This window comes from Channa argus, chromosome 13 (genome assembly GCF_033026475.1).
Source record: "Channa argus isolate prfri chromosome 13, Channa argus male v1.0, whole genome shotgun sequence".
Lineage (NCBI taxonomy): Eukaryota > Metazoa > Chordata > Actinopteri > Anabantiformes > Channidae > Channa > Channa argus.
Window position 1 is genome coordinate 6,195,690 of NC_090209.1, and position 25,143 is coordinate 6,220,832.

Genomic DNA, 25,143 nt, shown 5'->3' on the forward strand with positions numbered 1-25,143 from the left:
TAAACACAGGTCTATGTGTTCGGCAAACATCCCGTTTAAAAACGTATCCTAAAAGGCCATGAAAATGATATAATTTTTATATTCTACGTCTATCTTTTCAGTTCACGATTCTCACGAACTCTTTTTCCCACATTTTATTTGTCTCTGCATCACTGCCTGCCTTTATCTGCATACAGTGTTATTGCAAATTATTTGGGTTATCAGTGTTTCCTTTCAATACTAAAACAAATTCTGCCCGTGCCCTCCCTCACCTTCCACGTCTCCAAATCGGACATTTTCCTTCTGTGACCGGGGAACATAAGGCTACTTGCGAGCGGGAGGCTTTAGTGCAAATGAAGCCAGTAATAGAGAGCGTGCTTTTTACGGGATCCCATTCAAACAGGTGTGAGGAGCGTGGAGCAGAAACAATCCCAGGTGGCGCATGTTGATCGGATATGTGGCCAAACAGGAGCCCGATGTGAGCAGTTTTAAGGGGTTGAGCAACCCGCATCCGAAAATAGTGTTGGCTGTTAGAAAGTAGGTCGATAGGATCTGAGAGCGACGTTTGTTTCCACGCTTTTGTCTGTGTTCTTTGTTGTTTAGCGAGGTCTGTGTTTTTTCATAGCCTACCCTTTAGTGAAGAGCGTTTTACGCACAGGTGGGAGATACCCGCTCAGCATAGGACAGCCCCCCTCTCTGCTCCTCAGCGGATGATGTGAGGAAGTGACATTTTTCACCGCTGCGGTTCGGGACAGCACGGCTCCTCTGCAAACAGGTGTGCTGCTGTCCGGGTCACTTTAACTGTGAAACCACAGGGAGGTAACGTCCCACAGCCTGCACAAAGCCACCTGGACACGGGACAGTGGGCTACAGAGGAAGAAAATCAACCCGTACAAGTCTGCTCTTTATTAGCCTGGGCTGTTTGAACGGGTTCAGACGGAGAGAGAGAGAGAGAGAGGGAGAGGGGGAGCGATGGCAACGAAAAAGGCGTGCGTGGATGCGCCCAAAAGGAGCCGGAGTCCGGTCGTGTTGGAGGCGGAGATGTTCAGTGAATTTCAGGACTGGTGTCTCCGGACTTATGGAGATTCCGGTAAAACAAAGACCGTCACCCGGCGAAAATATAACAAAATCATGCAGACACTGTTGCAGAACGACGAGTCGGATGGCGTTTATGTCGACAACAGCCACATCAACGCCAAATTCAAATTTTGGGTGAAGTCTAAAGGATTTCAGGTCGGGACCAACGTTTTAGGAGAACACAACAAGAAAGGAGCTCCAGGGAAACCCGTCCTATATGTCCCGGTCAAGTCAACGGTAAAGTGTGTGTGTGTGTGTGTGTGTGCGTGTGTGTGTGAGAGAGAGAGACAGAGAGGGAGAACGTGCGTGTACAGCGGCACGAGATGTCCCGTTGCCGCCTATAAGTTGTCATTATTTCTGGCTGCACACATGCGCCTGTCACATGAATAAAACGACAACTTGTGGTGTTTTTGTCGTCCCGACTCGCCCTCGTTTTTCCTCATAAAGCTTCACTTTGTCCACATCCCGACCAGAGCAGCCCTACTCTCATCCCTTGCTGCCATAGCAACGCCGGTGCCTCTTGGCAATCGCAATTGTAGAAGGTAGGCTATCATGCATAGCCATCTAACTGGGGAGGTTGAAGTCCTGTCAGTGGCACGCTGCCGGCTGCAAAGCACGAGATCAATGACTATTGATTACGTTGTGTTTGTACCGTGCTGTATAGCCCGGTGTTGTGATGCTGTATGTTTGTTTGTGTGTGTGTGTGTGTGTGTGTGTGTGTGTGTGTGTGTGTGTGTGTGTGTGTGTGCACGCGCGCGCGTGAATGCAACGGCATGTTCTTGGGTCGGGTATGTCATTGTGCTCCGGTGTGCCCCTTGAGGGACTACAGGCTCTTAACGCCAACTTGTCAGAGCCACATTTCCGCTGCAAACCTCAGCAGCTTTGATTGTCAGCGATTCATCAAAGGACACGCGCCCCGACTGTCCCGTCTAAACCGAGCAAAACGGACTGCGTCCGTGAGTCGGCAACATGGATGTTGTCCTTCTTTGAGTGGGAAAGGACGGTTTGAAAATGCACTAATACGATACACAAATGTCTTTTTCATGACACAATGCCAATGTGTGGCAGTCAGTCTGAGTGTTTGCACCCCACTTTTCATTGTCCTGGGCAGGATGCGGATCGGCTCGCAGGCACTCGTTGCTCTGGCAACACCTGTGTAGTCCAGGACAGCCTGTCTCTGCCGCATTTTATTGTGCTCGCTCGCACATTCGGCTCTGGAAGCCCATTTAAGGCGCTTTTTGCAATGGAAACATTTTGAAATTAGTGACTACATTTGATAGAGGGTGGCAGCTGTGCGTAATTGGTTACCACGTGAGGGGCTGTGGCGGAAACAAAAGGGTCTGCTCGGGACTGAGAGCGACATACGCCCACACTTAGTGCTCACACTTGACTTCTGCACGTCTCTTAGTGTGAGGGGCTGAGATATTCAGTTGTCGTGTCGCCCTCCGTTCGCTGTGCGCCACTCTGGCTGCTAAGGTGCGCTGAGGGTTAAATCCCACATCCTTTAGGAAGATAAACACGTACACGATGAACTGTCAGCGAGTGCCCCAGCACCTCTTTGTGTGCACGTGTTTGTGGCGTGTCGTGCACGCGCGTCCGTGTCTGTATGGTGTTTGGGCTTGCTGTGCCAGTAAGGAGACAACCACCATTTTAAATAAGCGCCTTTAGGGAATACCCACCCCCCCCACACCACCACCACAACCATCCGTGCTGCTGGGACAGAGTCTCTCAGGACCTCAAAGAGCAGAAACACATTTTCCTTTTAACAAACTAGAGGATATATTGGCACAGATTACAGACTGAATCCTTTTGATTTTAGTTGAATAGCACTGATCCCTCCACAGGTGTTATACCTGTGTGAATGCACAATTTAGATTTAGGCCAACTGCCTTTACAAAAGTCCTCTAATCTCGTCTCAGTATTAGGTTTCCCTCTGGGCAACAGGGCAGGAGTGATCTGTGTCTGCAGGTGCAGATGGTGCCTGAAATGTGATGTTGATTAGCTGTTCTCAGTGGTCCCATCGTGATGATGCTAATTTTTACATGGTAAAATATAGTTATCACTACAGCATCCTTCTGGTTGACTTATTTCTCAGTGAGGCCCATCCAGCCAGTTCTGAGTTCAGATTAAATTCTCAGAGGCCACTGGAGAAGTTGAGAAACCTACTCCTGATTCAGCTTCACTTGGGAAATTTAAACAACAAACGAAACATCAGCCAACACAAGCCGCTTCTAATGATGAGTCAGAAGCCACAAATCAACCAATTTATATGCATGTGACTGTATTAGAAAGCATTTTTTTATTCAGCTTGCGTTCGTGGGCTTTATAAATAGGCTGTCCTAGGCTGGTGGAAAAGTGACACACACACATATGACGTACAAACACGCACATACACACACAGCGGTCACTGCCTCCTCGTATGGCTGCAGGGCTGGGGATGTGTCTCTGGAGCTTGAGCATTGGAAGCCCCGTTGCAGCTGCTCCCAGGGTGTGCCAAGTTTCTGTATGGGGGCAGGCAGGGGGCTAAATGACAGGAGGCTGGGTGGGGGTAGGGATGGATGGTGGTGGATGCACAGACAGAGAAGGCCTCTTCTATGTGTCAGTGAAGCATACAAGGCGGCTTCAGTGTGTGACGGGACAGAAAGCCAGCGCACAGTCGCACAGGCTCAGTGTAGATGCTTCTTTTCCAGCTGGACACAGACTCATTTTCTTATCTGTCCATCCTCTGTCCTCCAGCCCATGTTGTCTCACCCACTTTCTGCACAACCCAGAGCACTCCCAGTGCTCAGAGAATCCAGCAGCCCTCAGCGTGGAGATACAACCTCGTTTAGCTTTCATTATGTCCTGATTAGAGGATGCTACAGAGGAGGAGGGGAGTAGGACCAGAAACAGACATGTACAGCAGAATGGCACACTACATGCACAAGCATTTGCACAAGCATATCCTGAGACGAAAAGGTGTCCGAGGGCAGCCGGTTTCAAAATAAATGCTTAACCGCCCTCTGTATGTCCTCTGGGCTGACATGGACATTTTACTAAAAATTTTGAAATACTGCGAGCTGTTGCTTTTTGTTGCCATGCCAACTGAAATCTGTAAATATCTCTGTTCATCTCTCACAACTTGGTTTTGGTGGGCATGGTCTCACATAGAGAGACAAATATAGTATGTACACATGTCACAGTTCAGAAACACCTGATTCCCCTAAAGAGCTTATTTATAAAGCTTAGTGGTTTACCATGTATTATAGAAAAATTAAGGGAAAAGAACTGTAACAAGAAAAATTCTAGAATGAAAAAAGTCTAGAAACAGTCAAAACATTATCTTTGGAGCAGTAATCGGTTCATCATTGCAGCTCGATTGGCAACTATTATAATAATTCTAATGAATGAATGTCTTTCAGTTGTTTTTTTTTTAAACAGTTAAAGTTTTTAGTATCAGCTTCTCTAATAAGAGGATTTTTTGTTCTTCTGTCATATTTGGTAGTAAACTAAATGTGTGTAAATTCTAGTCAATGGATTAGATAAAAGAAGAAAACTGATGTTCTTTTTCATTAAAAAAGAGGTTTTCAAAACAGACCATTTCATATTGATATCAATTTACAAATTAAAGGTCTTCTCGGGACGTCCTCTCCTCGAAATGAAGATCCGCTACTCCTTTTCTGTGTCTTGGAAAATGGGCCCTAAATGTTTGTGCCTTACCATCAGCCGGGAAGAGGAACATCATCATTATTATCTGATTAATTAGTCCACATTTCCTCTGAGAGCCCCTCTTTTGTAAAAGGGCCACAGAGTCAAAAGAATACTGGCTCTATTATTCAACAGCATTTGCATTAATGCTATTTTTGCATAGCAAATCTCCAGTGCTTTTGTGCTGTGTTTGTGTTTTTTTAGTTTTTGTGTGTCCCTCTCTGGCATTGCTTGTTAGGGGCAATACATGGCTTCATGCTCATGGGTTTAGACGACAAATGATCACCATCCCAACGAAGGATCACTCACATCATGTGTCATCAGACCTGTTGAGAAATTGTTTGTGTATGATGGTGTCTTGTTTTTTTTTAATGGTCAAAGGTGGACGTGGTTTTGGTCAGAGGGGACAGAATACTTCTTTGTTTAAGTGAGAGTCACAACCAGATTCATAAACACATGAGCTTATGTCAATACTGGTTATTTCTAATGATAATATATTTCAATGACTTTCTGTCAGTGGGTTATGAAAACCTTAATGCACATATATGTGGTAGTTTGTGTGTGTGTTCCCACAAAGAGGGGGTCGCTGATCGCATGCTCTGCGTTTTCTCCCTTCAGCACCCTCTCTGTTGCCATGGAGAGACCGTTCTTTGCTTTCCCATAGGAGGAGAAATTAACACCATTTTTAACTGGCCCGGGGGCCTCCCCCCCTGTGTGGGAGATAGTACGAGTTGTGCTCCACAGACACACACACACACACGCACACACACATACACACTTTTCTTTCAATCTTTAAAATGACAATAATCAACCTACCACATCGCTACTGTCATTTTAAAACCTTTGCAAGGCTAACATTTAACAAAGTGGGGCAGTATGATAATAGCTTGAAAAAGGTGAAATAGACTCTGGGATGTGGTGATGTATGTGCGAGTCATTTACATACCATTTTGAGTCAGTGACTGGAACATCCACAGTGCTAGTCTGCGGGACCAGTGGGACTGTCTGTGTCTCTGGCTCCGTGGGGTACTCGGGGTGTCACACACTCTATCAAATAGTGTTCATCATGGGAGCAGCCGAGAGACAGAAACACACAGACATCGGACAGAGGGGTAGAGCCCGGTGCACCTAATGTGGATTTAATGACGGGGCTTTATGAACTGAAGGAGAGACTAGAAAAGAAAGAAAAAATAGAAGGGGACGGGCTTTTGTGAAAAAAAAAAAGGGGGTTCATTGTGAAGGTAATAGTCTCTTTTATCCAATTTTTTGTAGTATGAGTCTTTATCTTGTACTATCTTGGCACACATACAGAGGAAACACAGATTGTCCCATTTACGTGTCCATTAGCCAGTTGATAGATTTACAGAGGGGAGATGGCGCTTTAAAAGATGACCTGTTGTCACATCTGCAGTGAGATAATCTGAGTCATGAGTACTGTTGACACAGTCATCTTGGTGGAAACACACGCATTGCTTTCTGTAGTTGTGAGGACACACATTGACACAGTGTGTTCCCGAGTTCTTTAACCCAACCTCAGCCGTCACAACTTACTCCAGGCCTTATCGTAACGATTAGGAGCTAACCTAAACCTAAAAGTTAAACATCAAACAGCTGTGAGTTGTGTGCTCACAGTGATAGTTTTGAACAAAATACATTTTATAAATGCCATAGAAATACATGTACACATGCACACACACACACACACACACATACACACACACACACACACACACACACAGTACCTGAGCACACATGACTGCTCCCAGGACTTAAGCTACTTATTGTGCAGCCACCTTACAAAAAAAAACCCTCTCTCGAGGCTTATGTTTTACCTTGGTTTGACTTTATGAGTTATGAGTGGTGAAAAATATTAGCTTTTTTTATTTTGTTATGTCACAGAGATGTTTATTCGTTCACCCATGGAGCAAATTTGAGGCATCTCCTCTATCTTTGCCGGCCTTTCTTTGTGACCCAGCTGCCTCCCTTAAACTCCCACCCCTTCTCCTTCTCCTCCTCCTCCTGACCTGCCTGTGCGCAGGACTATCTCCCCTCAGCGACTCTGCTACTGTGTGTGTTTGTGTGTGTGTGCATTGTGTCTGTGTGTAAGCCAGCAGGGGTGGGGGCAGTCAAATCACCCCTCCAGTCTCCTAGCAACAGAGCGGTTTGGTGCGGGACAGGGAGAGCGCGCAGGGGATGGGGGCTGGTTGTACAGTGGCTGGGGAGAGCAAAGTCCTACGGGATTAGAAGGAAGAAGGAGGAAAGAAGGAGAAAGAGGGCGAGAGTTTTGCAGTGGTGTTGGTGATTAGGGATGCTGACATCTCTCCTTTCCTGCTTTAACTGCATACTACTGATGTGACCAAGTATCTGCAGCACCATTCAACAGCTGTTCTCCTCTGAGATGCTTCTGCTATGCGCTCTGCCCACTAGACATGTACCGTACTTAAACATACATAGCACACCCAAATACACAAACTAAAAGCATGTCGTGTTTTGAGTTGAGGGTTTAACTCCCTGTTGACTTGTGTTTGAAAACTAAAGAGGTTTTTGTTGCAGGAGACCTCAGGCAGGCCATAAGATAGCTGAAGTAGCACTAACGATTATTTTCATTCTCAATTTTTCCATTTTATTTTGTTGCCTATTCAATGTCAGCCCCTAGGAAAAGATGCCTGCTACAGTATAAGATGCTCCTACTATCTTCCTACAGAGATAGTAACAATAGGATTTTTTTAAACACTGTTCTATTGTGTACATATTAAAGTTATTATGTGTCTGTCTGTCCTGAAGGGCGCATTTCTTCTCTCAGAGGTGCTTTTATTTTTTCATTATTGTGTAAAGAGAGAAAGTGTAGCATGTTGTGCAGATTGTAAAGCCTCTGAGGTGAAGTTGTGATTTGACATCTTGTAAAACAATCAACCCATTTGGAAATCAGATGAGAGAGAGAGAGTTCCAGGCCAGAGCATTGGTGGTAATGGCTCTGATTAGGACTTTACCACATTTAGACAATCGTACCACCAGGTTTGGTTTGTTGAAGTATACACTATGTACTGTATGCGTCCTTTTCGTTCAATGTTGTGTTGATATAACGTCAGAGAAATAACTCCCAGCAGAGTATCGAGTGTGTTTGTGTGTTCGATATTTTGTTGGGGTAGAATTCAGTGGAGGATGCTGCAGCAGTATGGGTGCACAGCACACCCCACAGTTGTATGAGATTATCTAAATCCAGTGTGAATGGACCTGACACCATTGTCCCAAGAAGCAGCAGCAGCAGCAGCGGTGGTGGTGCCACTGGGGGAATGATACTTCCAAGTGCGGTAGATTACAGCTGTGATGATGAGGTGGAGGATCGCTATTATTTAATTTATTATCATTACATTTAGCTCATGCTGACAGGGGAGAGTGGCAATGGATAGAGGGAGAAGGAGGGAGAGGGCCGGATTAAAACAAACCCGCTCTGTGAGCCTGTTTTCGTTGCCAAGGCAACGATCATTACCTCGCACTTGGGAGAGCAGGAGCAAGGAAAGAGAAGAGGAGGTGGGGGAAGAAAGAAAGAAAGAAAGAAAGAAAGAAAGAAAGAAAGAAAGATGGGACAGAAATGAAGACATGGAGAGAAGACATCATTGGGGGAAAACGAGGAAAGGAAATGTCAGATCCCAGGAACAGTGCAGAAATGTCAACTAAAGCAGGGGAAAAAGTGTGATTCCTCAATGCCAGGGGGACAACTTTTTGAACTTGGGACCCTCCTCTTAAAATAAAAAAATAAAATAAAAAAAATCACTCTCCAACTAAAACCCACTCTCCAGAAAATGTCAGAGCTTGTCTCATATCTATGTGGAAGAGGTGGACCCACAAACTAATTAAATGCCAAAATCCATTTTATGCTTGCTGGGCCACTTTATGTTTAAAATATCAGCAGGTGCATGAATTTAATGATAAGCTGTCATGGAAAATGCTAAGTGTTGACTGTCTTTAAAGGAGGTAAGGAAGGGATGAAAGAGTTACTTGAAGAAAAAGATGGGGTAGAAAGGAGAGGAAAGCTCCATGTGGTGTTGCGGATGGAGGCCGTTGTCCTGGCAATCTCACTTCTGTGGGGTGTCACATGACCCTTTGCCCAGCACACCTGCCTGAGAGAAATCAGCAGCAGTTTCTATGGAGACAGGGTCAGCAGTACAGGAGGCAGGATGGCTGCCAGAGGTGGTGGAAGGAGGGACTGCTGGTCTCGTTCAGTGTCGATGGTGTTATTTTTAAACATGGCAGAGATGAGGTTGCTGACCCAGCTGGTGCCAAGACTTCTCTACTTGGAGCAGGCATTTAAAGACTGATTGATTGCAGGAAGGTGGTCGGACATGAAAGGGGGAGTTTTTTAATTTCTCTTAGTGATTGACTCGTGTGTTTGAGTCTCTGTAAACAAATGATACAGCTCATGTGCCTGAAATATCCTGCTCACATCACATGGATGCAAGAATCTCCATTTGCAACCACATCAGATGTCCTCCACTGTAGAAGACGTACACATCTGTCGATACCCGAGGCAGGATGTTAAACTAAACTCCAGTCTCTGTCTGTGTTTCAGTGTTCAGATGGAAACTCAGCCCAAGACAACTCCTCCCTGAAGCGTGTAGCTGTGGTCGAAGACTTCTTTGACATCATTTATGCCATGCATGTGGAGATGGGTGCTGATCCCGGCAGAGCACCCAAACATGCAGGCCAAAAGAAAACCTACAAAGCGGTAAGTAAATCTAAACAGGTATATATGCAGGATGCCGCTAATTTTGAGGCTGCTGAAAGTAAAACAACATCCCTCTTTTTTTTGTTTCTCCATGCCATGAGCAGTTCTGTGATGGAAAAATAGCAAAGCAAAGGTCAATATTTGGAACATCTAACCTTACAGGTGCTGGACATTAAAAAAAAGTAGAGGACTGCACACGGAAATTATCGAGCTCCCCAAAACATTTTTCTCTTGGTCGTACAACATTTTCAAAGGAAAACTTAATGTGAACAAACAAAAAGGCTACATATACTTTGCTGAAGTCTACAGTCATCACTGATGATGCTGCACAATGATGCTTCTATCTACATGTTCACATTAGCAAGCTGTTAGCATGCTAAGATGCTAATTAGCACTAAAGAAAGAACAGGTGAGGCTGTGTCTAACCATTTCAGTAGTTGTATAGACAGTTTAGTCAAGGGTTAATTCCATTAGAAGAGTCATATGAGGCTAAAAAAATGTAAAATGAAAAAATGACAGCTACATGTTCTAGGACCATAAAACATAGTGCAAAGTGCCCTTCGAAAAAGTTTTCCATCCACATAACAAAACATGTCAGGAAACACACAGGGCATATATAAACAAAGACTTAACAGTGCAAATGGTTGGTTGGTAAATAGACAAATTTTATACAATACTTGCTAAACATCAGACTAAGATGGCTGATAGTGATCTTCTTCTGTACACAGGTCACTCTCCATTAACATGTTATCATACTAACATTAGCCTTTAGCCCAAAGCACTTACTGTCTTTTTGCAATACTCATTTTAAAAAGATACTAAAACATGGTAGGGCTAGGCTAATAAATGAACCCTATTAAAAATGTTATATAATATAAAAGAATTGACGGCCAGATGCTCGGTAGTTTGTTCAGCAATACGCATTGATTCGATTGGCAGAAGACAGGCAGTCAAATATGAACCAACCAAAAACAGAAACGTGCCTAAAAAAGGCAGAATGAGCGTTATATTCTACATATGATCTTTTTACAAATAATGTATTTGAATTGCAGTCACCAACATTTTCATTAGAACATAGTTTTTCCAAGTAACTGCTAGTAATTACAATTACTTTTATTTTGGTACTATCACTGATAGTTACTGCCCAACAGTGATCACAGTATTATCTAAGTGTAGAGGGGGTTAATTTTTTAGTTCTTATAGATGTTTACCTGACCAAGACCTAAATTAATGAAAAAGACTTTTGAAAGACATTTTTTGAATTTCACTTCATTGAGAACCTTTTATTTGTCTTTACATGAAAGGTGGGCCCACAGTTTGAAAGACTTTATATGTCCATTGGGAATTAACTCATTTAGCAAAAATCAGTTCTCTTTTAGGGGTTTCAAACTTTGATTCTTACTAAAGGCATCTTTAATACCCACAGAACACCAAGATATTTCTGTCTGTGAAAGACAGTAGGCTATGCTTGTTAACTCTGTCAACATAATGTACTGTATAATTTTTAGCATCAGAGTAACCAAGGGAAACAACCAACCACCTTTACTGGGAAACAAAGTACCTGTGGTGCTCAAACCATGGGTTTCTTTTTCTATCACATTAGTGATGTTTCTGGAACATGGGCAGTCTCCGAGTCTGTGCTGCAGGTTAAGGTGTGGTCACGGATGTGGTGTCCTGACAAACCCAGGGGCTTTGTGTGCAGCTTTCGTTGTATGCCTATATTGGGAGGCAGTGATGGGGGGTTTAGCAGGACTTTGGCACCCCTCATGCTCTCCCTCCACCCCAGGATTGAAAAAAAAAAATCACAGAGCCAGTTCCTCCTGCCCTGTAGAGAGGTCCTGTCACGTCTCATAGACTGTACCCTTTTGAGGAGGCAGCATCACTGGGGCAGGGCATATTATGGAACTGTCACTGTGGCCTTCTGGGAGGTGCATGCTCCTCTGGGTAGCCTTACCCTCTTAGCTGCCTCAAGGGACCACAAGGGGTGAGGGGGAGGGGGTGCAGAGGGGATGGGGAACCGCGGTGGTGGGCTAGTGGGGGTGGGCACCCCTGCTGCCCCTCCATGGTCACGTGAAGGTCGCATTTTACAGGGAAACGCCAGAGGGGGGCGAGGAGGGAAGGGTGGCATAGCAGTGGAGACAAATAGAGCAGGAAGGCTTAGCATGAGAGAGGTGTACACATGATTTGATCGCACCTGAGAGAACAGTAAGAGGAATGAAAACAGAAAAGATGAGCAGCCGCTGTGTTTTAAGGTACCAAAGCAGAAATACTGTATGTGGAAGGCTGGAGCCGGAATTAGGCCATACGAAAGCATGAGTGAACGCCTAGAGGGAGGATTCCTCCTCATGCCATGTCGAGATAAGGCATAATCACTGACCCCGAACTTTCACACGTGCACGGCACAATGAAAAAAAAAAAAAACACCTGCACACAATTTGAGTGTAACCACAGCCTGAGAAATCTTTTTGCCATAACTCAATCTCCTCTGCTCACTCCCCCGGCACAGATAGCAGAGACCTACGCCTTCCTGCCCAGAGAGGCAGTGACTCGGTTCCTAATGAGCTGTGGAGAGTGTCAGAAGAGGATGCACATCAATCCCAGCACTGCAGAGTTCAAAGGTAAATGCACACATCTGACCTCTGGATGCCTTGCGTATTCTGGAGACATCATTAACTGAGAAGTTTTTTCTGATCATGCCTTTGATGTAGTGATATGGAAAACGGTTCAGTTCTGTTGCATGGTGAGATTGACCATTTGATACAAGAACAGTCAAAACGTTATTGTCGGATGAATGAAAAAAATGTCTTTTGGGATTCAAAGATATGTTGGTTTTATAATGCGAGCTGGATGTGTTTGGTTTGTGGATGTTAAGTTCTCCGCTATCCTGTCAGACAATACATGTGAGCTGATAGGATCTTAGGTGTTTGCACTTTGAAGAGATTTTGAATTGAACTTCATTAATAAAACATATTGTATATATCCATCATCGACATGATGTAACAAAGACTCAAGAGGACCACATCTCAGGGATTATACTGGGGATAGACTAATATGATCACAGAGTCCCTCTAGTGACTGATGTGCAGACTGCAGAAAGCTCTCAACCAAATTGTTGGATTGGAAGTGTTACACACTGAAGAAGCTACTGCTTGGATTTCAGCCTTTTGCAGGATATTGCACTAAATTTACCTTAGTCAAAGAATAACTTACAGGATTCAGAGAGAGGAGGGAGGAGAGACATATTTTTTCCAAGGCTGTATTATTCTATTATTGCGTTGATATTTAGTATCTGTTGATAATAGTCACTTGACTGTTGGTTTTATTATAGCTTTTCCGGTGTTAAAGTAGTTTATATTATATAAAAAGGTGCTTGTGATATTTTCTCTACCTCACACCTTAACAAATACAGTTTTAAAATTACTATGAAATGTGATCCGGTCCAGTGAAACAACTATAACATACACGTCTATATAAATATATTATTTTACTCATATAACATTGTACGATAAGAGTTGATTTCAAGTTCTGCACATTTTGACTTAAGTAAAAGGAAGAAATTATTAGCAGCATAGTGTACTTAAAATACATAAAATCTAAATATTGATTATGCAGTCAGGTATATATTATATTAATGGATGATTTTTAGTTATGTGGCAGCATCCGAGCAGTACTAAAGGGTGTAGTTTTAAATGTATCATATATTATAAACTGATAATATGATTTGAATTCAAGATATTAATTAAAATTAATCACAAACTATAGTTGTAACACAAGTGTAGTGGAGTAAATTTACAATACGTTGCATCGGAAATATATAGAGTAAAGGTTTTAACAAAGATTCCATTTGGCCTGTGCTTTAAATCAAAGTTGCTGAAGATTTGTTGTAACTTGATATGTCTGCTTTTAATCTGTTTATTAGCCATGTGTTTGTTTTCCTGACTGTTTTCCTTGTGACTGTGTTTTTTCATGTCAGAAAATGACAGGCCAACCTCACTGGTCCCGGACCTTATTGATTACAACATGCCTATTACTGCCACCTACCTGAAACAAATGAAGCTGCAGTGCATGACTGCCACTGAAAGGGTAAGTTCCTCATTCTGCATTTGGTCAATGAATGTTTGTGGAGCCCGGGTTTAGATACAATGTGTCCTGGTGGATTCATTAGAAGAATGTGCCACTGTTAAGCTCCTTTTATTCTTTAATTGTATTAGCATTGGCTGCATGATTCGTCTGTTTCTCCTTTTTGGTATCATTATTTAGGCTGTAGGAAGGTTTGCTTTGTGCAGGCAAAGGAGGACATCCTGCCCCTCAACTTTTAATTCAGTTTAATACAATTTGAGGAGTGCCCCTGCTGGGAGGAGGAGCTCAGTGTGAAGGGGGGATTAGTAAAGCTTCAGTACAGAGTGACGTCATGTGTAGGACCACTCCTATGTGTGGCCGTGTGAGAAAGAGACACAAACCGCTGTCGTTAAAGGGCAGGGAGCAGCACTTGATGATGATAATGCAGGCCTCACTCAGGCATAATTAGGATTATCCGGAACAATGACCCAGGCTGTGATTCGTGGGTGAGTACAAATTAACAAATGCTCAGAGTGTGGGTCACATCTGTGTTCGGACTGAGAATGAACAAGCCAATAATTTAATGATTAACCATCACCAAGGGTTTTTTCAGAGTAGTGGGAGACTTGTAATAATTTGTTCCATATGTGTGCAGCACAGTGTTGGAGTTCAGAGCAGCAGTTGGTGCAAAAAAAAAACTGCAGCAGGTTTGTTCTGTTGACAAAAGCAGATCAGAAGTAAATATGTGAATGTGAACAAGTCAGAGCCGTCTGTCCTCTGTTTGCATGCTGTTTTGCAGAACTTTGGTTATTGTTCAAGTACAGTCTCGCTTCTCTGTATGGTACAGGAACAAAGTAGCACTTTATTATAAACCCTAGTTTGAATACATAAAATATACATATTACCAAAAAAAAAAAAAGACAAGAAAACACACCAGATCCACACACTAAGCAGCTCAAATCAGATCATTTTTGTTACTTGGATGAAAGGAATAATTGTACTGCATTAATATATCGAGCTATAGATGTGTCAGTTGGTTTCAATGTTATATGTTGGTATGTGATTTGTGTAGTGTATTTATTGTGTTGTTCCTTGTTTTGTTTTTTTGATGAGTAGTGCTTATTATCTTTATTAGTTAGAAACAAAAATTTATTCAATTGGATAATGAAGTCTCAATGTTAAAAGTAGCTCCTCCTACTTTATTAGTTATCTATTTTCCTAAAGTGTAGCCATTAATGCTACATTTCCAACTACTTAGAAACTGTAGTTAGAGTCGGTCCCTCTCGTGGTTTGTCTCTGTCTCTCTTTAATGCTACATGGCTCACTTGGTACCTAATGGAGCTGTCACTGAGCATTTTGGTCCCCCACAAATGGATGCATATTCCCTGGAGTTTGGGATTATTTGAAGACTCGTGTCGGGAGAAATGAGATGTAATTCTGTTGTGTTCCCATCTCACAGTTGTAGTTTTGCCCCCCGTGAGTGGGATGCCAGCTGACACATGACGGCGTGGCGCACGGAGGTCAACGACAAGTCACTGTACATGGTCTGAAATGGGATCGTGCCAGTTTTCAGTAGATTGTTCAAACTTTTGAATAGTTTGTGAGACTATTCAGCCTTATTTTTTTTTTTTTTTTTTGCTATTCCTTCCCCCGGTGGTTTACTCATATTTTGTGTTACGCTACAACAAGCATCTTTAGGGTGTCTGTAACTGAGTTAAAAATAGAAGGCCTCCAAGAAACACATTACTTAGCACGTAGGCTCATGTAGTTCCTTTTTGTGTCTGCTGCCATACTTCAGCATGTTTTATAAAGAGTCAAAAATATACATTCACGAGCACTGATTGCTGGTGGAATTGGTCCTCCTCACTACACTGGCCCCAGACAGAGTCTTTCCTACAGTAATTACAGTGTAAGTGATGGACAAAAACCACAATCTTTGTTCTGTGCTCAATTCAGATCTAAAAACCTGATGGAGCTGATATGAGACTTTCTGTTCCTGTCCCCCTGAGGCAGCCTCGACCAGAACAAACAGTGAATGGAAGCACAAAGAGGCAATTTCATCCTCACAACCACTGTGGATTCTATTCCCCATCACTTACACTGAAATTGATTTAAGAATTTTCTTTACAGCCAATATGGACAACAGCAACAGCTACATTAAATAATGTTACTGCACATAAATTTGTGTTGTCAGTAAAAAATAACTTACCCTTTTACAACAAAAAGGCACACATGATGTAGGAGACATTTTCTCCCACTCTGTATTTCTTCAGGACAAATGGGAAACTTGGAGGTTGATGCCACATGTGTTATAAACTTGCTTCCGATATTCAGCCGTCTCTTCTCCTTCTGCCCATTAAATTTTAGTTTCTAGTATAACAGCCCCCCCTCTCTCCCACTCTCTGTCTCTCTCTTTAGGATGACAGTTCGGTGAGCAGCGAGGACATGAACAGTGCAGAGCCCACATGGGTCACAGCTGAGCAGCCTCCAGTGCCTGAGCCCGGTCCTCCTAATGGAGAGAAAGTCAGCAATCAAACAGCCACCATTAAAGAAGAGGACGGTAAGAACCTCACGTTTCTACCTGTAGTCGGCAGGTATCTGCAACTTTTGATGTCAACCCTGTACTGGATATTGTCCCGTATGTAGGATTTGTTTCTGGGCCTTTAGCTGTATTTACATCTGGAATTTTCTGGTTTACTCCTTACATAAGAAGGGTGCAGATCGGTGTTATGTAGAAAACAGCTTGCCTTGTTCTTAGTGGACTAATCCAAGTAAATCCAGTCTTTGGAGGGAGGGACACCACCACAGTCCCAATCCATTGTGTACCCCTCTCTGTCAGGGTATGGGGCTTAGAGAAGTAGGGCAAAGGGTGATATTACCCTTCACGGATTAGACACCACTAAAGATTGAAAACAGGGCAATCACTGAAAGGGAGAATCACCCTTTTCCAGTAAAAATGCGATGTAAAAACCATCACAATGAAGACACTGCTGTAAACTGGGTGAAAAAGCTCTAATTTAAACACCCAAATTGCGCCTCGTCAAGGCTCCCTTCCCCCCATCCAATTCGTTTTCTCTTTGCTGTTAAATATTAATTCAGGAGCCCCCCCTCTTTTCTCTGTATTTATCCTGACAGTTGACCCCAATACCTACTTCATTAGCACTTTCACAAAGTACAAAACAAACAGGAAGTCCCATCCCCCGTAGTAAAACACTCAGTGTGTTGTTACCCCAGAGAGAAATATTGCCTACTGTAGTAAACAAAGCCACATCAATGCTAAATGCTGCTGATGACAAACATTGACACAGCTCGTCTCTGCGCCTTTGCCTTCCCTCTCTGCCAGATGACGACTCCTCCGAGAGCAGCAGTGCCAACGGCCTGCCAGCCCTGACCTCTCCAGAGGTGATGGCTGTGGGCGGGAACCCCGCAGATGGCGGGGCTCCTTACGGGGAGGTAACGGAGAACGGCTTGAGCGCTCCGCTGGACTTCAGCACCAACTCATCCTCGTCCTCCTCGGAGGACCAGCAGCCGGTCAATCTGAGCGACAGACTGCTGCCTGTGGGGAGCTCTCCGCCAAATTCCTACCCCACAGACCCCAACAGGAAGTACCCCATCAAAACAGAGTATACCAACAAGGTGAGAACAGGAACTTAATTCAATTTGTGATGATCAAATTCAAGGCTGTAATCTCGCTTATGTGCATAATCTTTATGGTTTGGTGTCTTTCCAGTCCCCTCCTTACAGCTCAGGGAGCTATGACTCTGTGAAAACTGAACTGAGCATGAGCGCAGAGGACTTGACCTCTGGTCGGGCGCAGATAATTGACGATGATGACGATGATCACGACGACCACGATGACAGTGACAAGATCAATGATGCCGAGGGTATGGACCCTGAGAGACTCAAAGCCTTCAATGTAAGTAACCTCTCTCACTGTAGCAGTAGAATTTAATTCACACACAGTATAGAACACAGTGCAGTTCTTATTTGTGGCATTTTCAAAGACTAGAAATAATGTCCTGCATAAGAGCACTGACTCCATTTTCAGCATAGCTGCTAAATCGCTTCCTCCTCCCTCCTTTTTTTGCTGTTTTCTCTATACCTCTAATGCTCCCCCCTTCCCTGCCTGTTCTCTCTTTTGTTCTTGATTCTCACACCCCTCTCTCTCTCTTTCTCTCACTACGCTGCACCCCCACTCCATTTTTCTGCTCTACATCCCTTCTGTCCCCTCCCCCTCTCTCTGTCCCTGTCAGATGTTTGTGCGTCTGTTCGTGGATGAGAATCTAGACCGCATGGTGCCCATCTCCAAACAGCCCAAGGAGAAGATTCAGGCCATCATTGAGTCCTGTAGCCGCCAGTTCCCAGAGTTCCAGGAGCGTTCCCGCAAGCGCATCCGCACCTACCTCAAATCCTGTCGCCGCATGAAAAAAGGTGGCTTTGAGGTACAAAGTGTTTCCAGCTTAGATATTGTCTGTATGAATTCACTTGACGCAAATTAAAAAGTATGCAGTGTTTCACATTCACAATGTGTAAAAATCTCGCTGATCCTTGCTGCTAGATACGACCAACACCTCCTCACCTCACATCTGCCATGGCTGAAAACATCCTCGCAGCTGCCTGCGAGAGCGAAACACGAAATGCTGCAAAGAGGATGCGTCTTGATACCTACCAAGCGACGGTAAATGTCTTTGGAGCAGGAATTTACGGAAGGCTGGCCATGCATTATTAACGGCAAACTGCACAACTAACGTACATTTCTTATAGGAGGACCCTGCCCCTGTTGACAAGCCCAACTCGAGGGACCCAGCCTCTGTGGCCCCATCAGGGTTCTCCATTTCAAGTGCAGCTTTTGCCCAAGACCAGCTCTACACCAATGGAGGCCTCAACTACAACCTGCGTGGATATGGGACAGTGGGAGGTAACCAGCAGAATCCTGGTGCTGCGCAAACCAATGGTGAGTCCAGCTCAACCAGACACCCTGGCTGACAAGTAACATCATTTTTCATTTAGGTCTTCACTTTAAATTCTAAATAAGCGGTTCTGGATAATTTATTCAGTAGAGAATTTCCAATGTAGGCTGTTCTTTGTGTTGTTGATTAGTTATCCAGAATAACTGAGACACTCATAGGTTTGGTTTAATAAAGCTTTTCTGTGCTATGATCACAGATTACTTGGATGTATGCTCTACAAATAAATCGAAAATTATCTGTATGATACCTTAAGTAATGAATCGGGACATATAAATTAACCTCATTCCCTTTAATAAATGTTTTGCATCTGTGGTGTAATTGTGCTTCCTGGCCCCAAAATATTATGTTGCCTGACAGTTCTCCTGTCTTCTGTTTCCCTGATTCCTTCCCATTTACATGTGTAGGTCCCACAGATCTAAGTATGAAGTCAGTTGGCCCAAACTCCTCCTCCTCCAGCTCCAACAGTCATGGTCAAGGAGGTGGAGGTGGTGGAGCTTCGGCCCAGCTCAGCCCCCCGGAGGTCACAGCAGTGAGACAGCTCATAGCAGGTTACCGGGAGTCCGCAGCCTTCCTGCTCCGCTCAGCAGACGAACTGGAAAACCTGATCTTGCAACAGAACTGAGCTCGAGCCAAACCGTGCCAATATCCCCTCCTAGCCTGGCCACCTCTGTCGCTCTCAGTCACACATGTTTGGGCAGACTGTCAAACAAAAAGACACAATTGTACATGAGCGATACTGCAGTGCACAGTGGGTCCTGTAGGTATGGTACCTTTACTTACTCCTACGTGTTCGTGTATTTTGGACAGGCTGGAACATATCACAGGCTGAAAAATGTTTATTTATGCATTCGGTTCACTTTGACCTTAGTGCCCTGTTATCTGTAGCCATTCATCCCATTCAGTTCATTTTACCACCCAACCTCCATTCGTCTCAGGAAGCGATGATCTATGAGAAAAAAAAGAAAAAAAAATCTTGGTTCACAGGAGAGTACCGGAGCTGTTAAATTGGCTGTGACCATAGCATTGGCTCATTTGTGCAGAGGTTTTGACAAATGAATAGTTAAATAGCAGCGAGTTAGTGTCAGTACCTTGTTTCTGTTTTTAGGCAAATGTAAAATATGATGTAAAGTGACACGATTTGATGGAGTCATCTGAAGTGAGTCATGTTTAAATGGTAAATTCATTTCTGTTTCATACAAAATTTGCAGCACTGCATTCTGAAAGTCCATAGACGAATCGCTGCTAAAAGATGTGGCTGTCTGCCACTGACCTGATAACCTCAACAGCTACTGTAGGATGTGCTGATTTACATACTGTGTACGCAAAAACAAACAGAAAAAAATTAGAGAAAGAAAAATAAAAACATGACAGTTCAGTCCTGTAAATTTTGACCAACAGATCTGGCTGGTTGGTCAGGTTCATACCTCGGACCTACTCTGTTGGAGTAGTTTCCACATTCATGGGGTTACTAAGAGACAAAGACTCATCACACAACATGACTTTAGTTTCAGTTATTTTATTGCAAATATTTCTGTAACAGGCAGTTTCTTAAGAGGAAGGAGGTTTTTAAGAAGCCAAGGTATGCAAATTGAGGTCACAGACACCTGTCAGGGAAAAAATGGAGATTAATATATTGTTTAGACTCTTGGTTTGAAAAAGAAAAAAGGTGCAATATTGAAGATAATCAGTAATGATGAGCTTACTGAAATGACAAGCTGAAGCATTTTAAGGCATTTTAAAGGGGGAGTAACACTATCTCCTCCTACTGTAACTGTCAAATTGTAAAAAAGAAATGATATCCCATGCAGCATTGTAGCCAATTTCAATGTTGTTTGTTGTGACTACTGATCTTTATGGCTAACCTCATAACTGAGGCACTTTCATGTGTTGGAATCAGTCACCCGTTGTGATAAAAACAAATGGGACCTGGCAGAAAATGAGACTTGATGTTGCACGTCTTGTTTTTTTTGTTAAAGTGATTTGGAGTCATTTTGCAGTGTGAGTGCTCTTAAGTTGAAAGGACACACGTACAGTCTCCATTACTGACAGTCAGATGAATGCGCTGGTACAACCCTAACATCCATATGGCTTTACTGGATGCAGTATGAAGTGTGTGCGGGCTGCTTAAAGAAAACGAACTCCTCTCTCCGTCCGTCTGTTCATCTGTATCACCCTCCCCCCCTCTGACCTCAGCAGTTTCAAACCCTCTCTCTGTCATCTCATCGATATCATGTCTGGAAACACACTGTTTGAAAAGAAGCAAAAGACAATCTTTGAAAAAGATGTATTCGCATCACAGTTTACTCTCCCAGCTTTCTGCTATGGTGTGTGTTTGTATGTGTGTATGGTCTGAGGGCACACAAAGAGTACTCCAAGCCGATCTAGAGCACGGTCTCACAGCAGACACTTTTAATGGTGAGTCACTCGGCACAAAAAAGCTGTTGTGTAAGTGTGTGCATGTGGTGTTTTTTAATCTTTTTTTTTGTGTGTGTGTTGATCAAGTGTTTGTATTGACACTATATGTTGATCTTCTGTTTGTGTATAAGTGGAGTAAACCAGTTTGTACAACATCAATCTGTGAACATATAGTTCAGTAGACTGAAACATTCCAAACAATGACAATGACTCTTCAAGCAGCCAAAACGTGGCTCGCACCTTATTGATTTTTCAAAGTTTAGAGAGATATATTTGTGTATTTAACAAAAATCATATTTATCACGAGTCTGTCTATTTCACTGGCATTCATACATTTCTCTACCATGAGCAGGCTGGTGTGGAGCTTAATTTACATACATGTCTTTAATGACCATGTTAGATTTTACTATGTCATGATTGGGCTGCATTACATTTATATTTAAATTCTATTATCTATTGCAAGTTTGGAAGCACTTTATAGCTCAGGATTAAGGTAACATAAGGTAATGTGTGTTTTTACCTCTTGTGGAATATTAGCTTCAACATATTACAGACTGATTTTAACAACTGATAATTTGACCCACAATCAGAAGCAGTTTTCATTCTGCTTTACTGATGGAAAATAGCGAACAGCTCCGTTGATGGAGACTTTGTCGAAGCTCACTTTAAACTCATCAGTTTGCATGGTCAATCTGAGGGGTGTGTCATAAAGAAGACGGGGGAAAAAAACAGGGCTTAGTATGAGAAACTTGACTTGAATTAGCCCGACAAACTAAACCAGGATTAATCAGTTTCATAAAGTTTGGTTTATTTTATGACTTTGAATCACTGGTGGCTCTGACAGACATTTGTTAGCCACTAGTTGGAGAATTTAACAGCTAAAGAGCCAAATATTTCCCTCAGGAGAAAGTAGAAGAGAGAGAATACTTGATCTGACTTTATCACTTAAACACAAATATGATAATGTTGCAGTAAAGCTGCCGGGTGTTGGTAAGACTTTAATTATCAACTATAATAATGATGATGTGTCAGTTACTTCATAACTTGCCACAGCTTCCCCCTCAGCGTTTGCAGTTTTAATTCTGACATTTAAAGCTCAAAGAAATGGGTAGAAATGTATCTTACATACAGTAAACATCTGCTTCATTTTAGTTGCAGACCATTTTGACCAGGTTAGTGTGGAGGGATGATCCAGCTAAGGACAGGTGAGGTGATTTAAACCACCTTTATGAAACAGAATTTCCTGATTTTTTTTGATTGAAGCCTGCTTTAATCCTGCTGTATGAAACACCCGTCTGGATTCAAACAGGTGTGACCATAGATGTCCGTGAGGCCTGAGTCCTCACACGTCTTCCTCATCCCCGACCCTTTCGTTTGTTACCGTAGCCATAGCAGATCCTTTACACTTTATGTCTAACTCCAGTGATGCCATGTTAAGTCTTGTCCCATTTCCGCGACCAAACACTTGCGGATTTGTGTATCTTCTTAAGTTTATGCTGAGCAACATTTAAGCTGTGTGCTGGAGTTAATGTGATCCATGACAACCACGCGTTGCCATGTTGTTGTTTTGATTTTGTTTTTCGTTTTTTTGTTTTGTTTTCTCTAATGATGCCCAATGGATTTTCTCTTTGTATTGACTGGACAGTGTAATCTATTGGTGTTGATTAAAAATGCCCTGGTAGCTTGTGGATTGCTAAAGTGGTCAGATAAATGTACTGTATAGCTGTACAAAGAGTGATAAAAGATGTTTTAAACCTTTTTTTTTTTTTCGTGGGTACAGCACTGTTTAAAAAAATCAAAGTGGTTTTAGCCCTTGCCTGTTTTATCTTATCATTTGGTGGTGGTCTGTATTACTTCTATTGTTATTTATATTATTTCGATTGTTGCCTCTCCTGCACTGATAAGAGACTGTAGCTCTGTGCAGGGGGTTGTACTGTAAACCTGTGTGAAGCTTTGTATTTTTCCCCTCTGGTTTTGGACTCAGTGAAAGTGTGATGTTTACATGTACAGTTTTTCAGAGTACTTTTTTCTTTCCTTTTTTTGCTGTTTTAGTCAGGCTATTCTTTTCCCCCTCACCCGTACCCCTAATCTGTGTACATTTGCCCCTGATAGTTTCCTTTTTTGTTGTTTCACTGCATCGAGTGCAGACGTCACCGCTTTGAGTACACGGTCAGATGGTCAGGCTGCACCATGACAACTGGTCGTAGTTGGCTCGGTGTTGTGATGGCTTCCAGCATTTTAATCTTAAGTAAAACGGAGCTGCACAACTTCTCAAAGTGGACCAGAAGAGATGACTTTAAAGAACTGTTTTAAATACTGTTGTGGCCTAAATGGAGAATGATGGAGCTTAGGTACATTTATTATCCTACATTAAGTGCTCATACTCTTTTAATACCCCGGCCGTGTTGTCAGGGAAAAACTCCTTGTCCTTAACCTGACTAGTAACCTGAAAGGTACACTTTGACCTGTTGTAATATCTCCTCGGTAACATAAAAGCCATTCCCCTCTCCTGGCCTTTTAAGGGGAACCCATAAACCTCAGGAAATACTGAATCTCCGACTTTAGTTTTTATCCACTGATTTCGTCTGACACGAGATTCAAGTCTCTAACGAAAACCATTAACATTTATATGAGATGTCTATTGTTTTGTACATTTATCATTGTGATTTAAAAGTGGAGCTTTTTCCAGTACCTGTGACTTAATATTTTGATTTTTTAAGTGTTTATAGGTATGGATATTTATTATTATATGTGAAACTACAAAAAGACAAAAGAAAAGGTTGAACCTGTTTCATTTGTATGTTTCATGCAAAACTGTCCAGGTGAGATTCTCTCTGCCTCTTACATATCACTAATGAGGGACCTGTGTTTGTTTGAAAATAGCGCTTTTTCAGTGTTGCATCAACGCAATGAAAATAAAATGAAAAAATAAAAAAACACCAGTGGTTTACCAACAACAGAGTTGCAAGGCTCTCCTCTTCTCCTGAGATGTCAGTAATTGAATAAAACAGTGCGATGAGCTATCAAACTGAGACTTTGTTTGTGGTTTTCTTTTCTTTCTTTCTGTCAGGTCCATATAGGTTTTGGACAGCGACAGTGATTTCGTCAAGTGTCACATCATCAATAAAAACAAAAGAACCAGTCCCCTTCACAGATGAGGCTTCCCTCCATCTCCATACATTTTGTCGGTTTTCTGAAACAAGTTTATGTCAGTCACATTGGTCTATAGCCAGCCAATGTTTTCTCCCAATTCTTGACTTTGACACAGAAACACCTACTTCCTGGATGGCCTCTTTTTAATCTGAAAAGGGTTTTTTCTTTACTAGTGAAAGAAATCTTCTGTCAGTTGTTTACTGTGGTCTTCCAACCCCTTTGAAGACACTGAGCTCACCAGTGGGTGTGTTTTGTACCAAATAATTGATTAGGTCACACCTAATGTCTTTATAATCTCTCTGATAGACTCTCTTTTATTTCGGGGGGGTTGGCTTACCTCACTGGCAGTGACGATCCTTTTCATCATATTGATGATTGAAAGCTGTCACTGTCCAAATATTTATGGACCTTTATGGATTTACTGTTTCATGACTGAAGGGATTTGTCCACAAGAGTGCAGCAGAGTTACAGGAAGCAGAGGTCACAAGACTGAAGACATGCAAACTGTGTGGGCTGGACTCACTCAGCCATAATAGATGGTTATGTTGCAAGACTACAAATCTCAGGGTATTTCCACTTTATGTTACCTTATGGTCCACTATTGCACTTTTTTATCTGACAGCTAAAGTTAGTTGTTATTTTAATGACATTAGTGTTTTAAATAGGTTAATAGATTAAGAGAAACAAATCAGTAGAGGTGCTATAGATTCATCTATTATTTTTCATAATTTATTTCATGATTTCTTCCGTTTCAAATCAAAAAAACACTTCAACATTTGATGGTTCCCACCTTTAAAATGTGAGAAACTTCAACACTGTCACAAGCTGAAAATCATTTGACTTTGAACTTTTTATTAGACAAATAAGACAATAAGATCCATAAGAGGATCATAGTCTCAAATATTTACCTTTACAAAAAAAATATTAGATTCCAGAAAGTAGTGAGGTTTACTGTAATCATGTTTAATTTTGAGGTACTTTTATTGTAGTAATTCCATTTTGTGTTACTTTTACATAAATACATCTAGTTTCACATATACAATGCATAATGACTTTCCCTTTTTACACGAAATGACT

The 25,143-nt window shown here is 42.4% G+C and overlaps 1 protein-coding gene across 1 annotated transcript; it reads left to right on the forward strand.

The window, feature by feature from the left end:
• Positions 1-336: 336 nt before the first annotated feature.
• Positions 337-23,945, forward strand: nol4la (nucleolar protein 4-like a). The gene is made up of 11 exons (XM_067528224.1): positions 337-1,293; positions 9,314-9,469; positions 11,976-12,087; positions 13,443-13,552; positions 15,947-16,088; positions 16,872-17,164; positions 17,259-17,444; positions 17,782-17,970; positions 18,087-18,206; positions 18,293-18,482; positions 18,903-23,945. The coding sequence occupies exons 1-11, from the start codon at positions 952-954 to the stop codon at positions 19,118-19,120; spliced, it is 2,058 nt and encodes a 685-aa protein (XP_067384325.1). The 5' UTR covers positions 337-951; the 3' UTR covers positions 19,121-23,945.
• Positions 23,946-25,143: the final 1,198 nt, after the last annotated feature.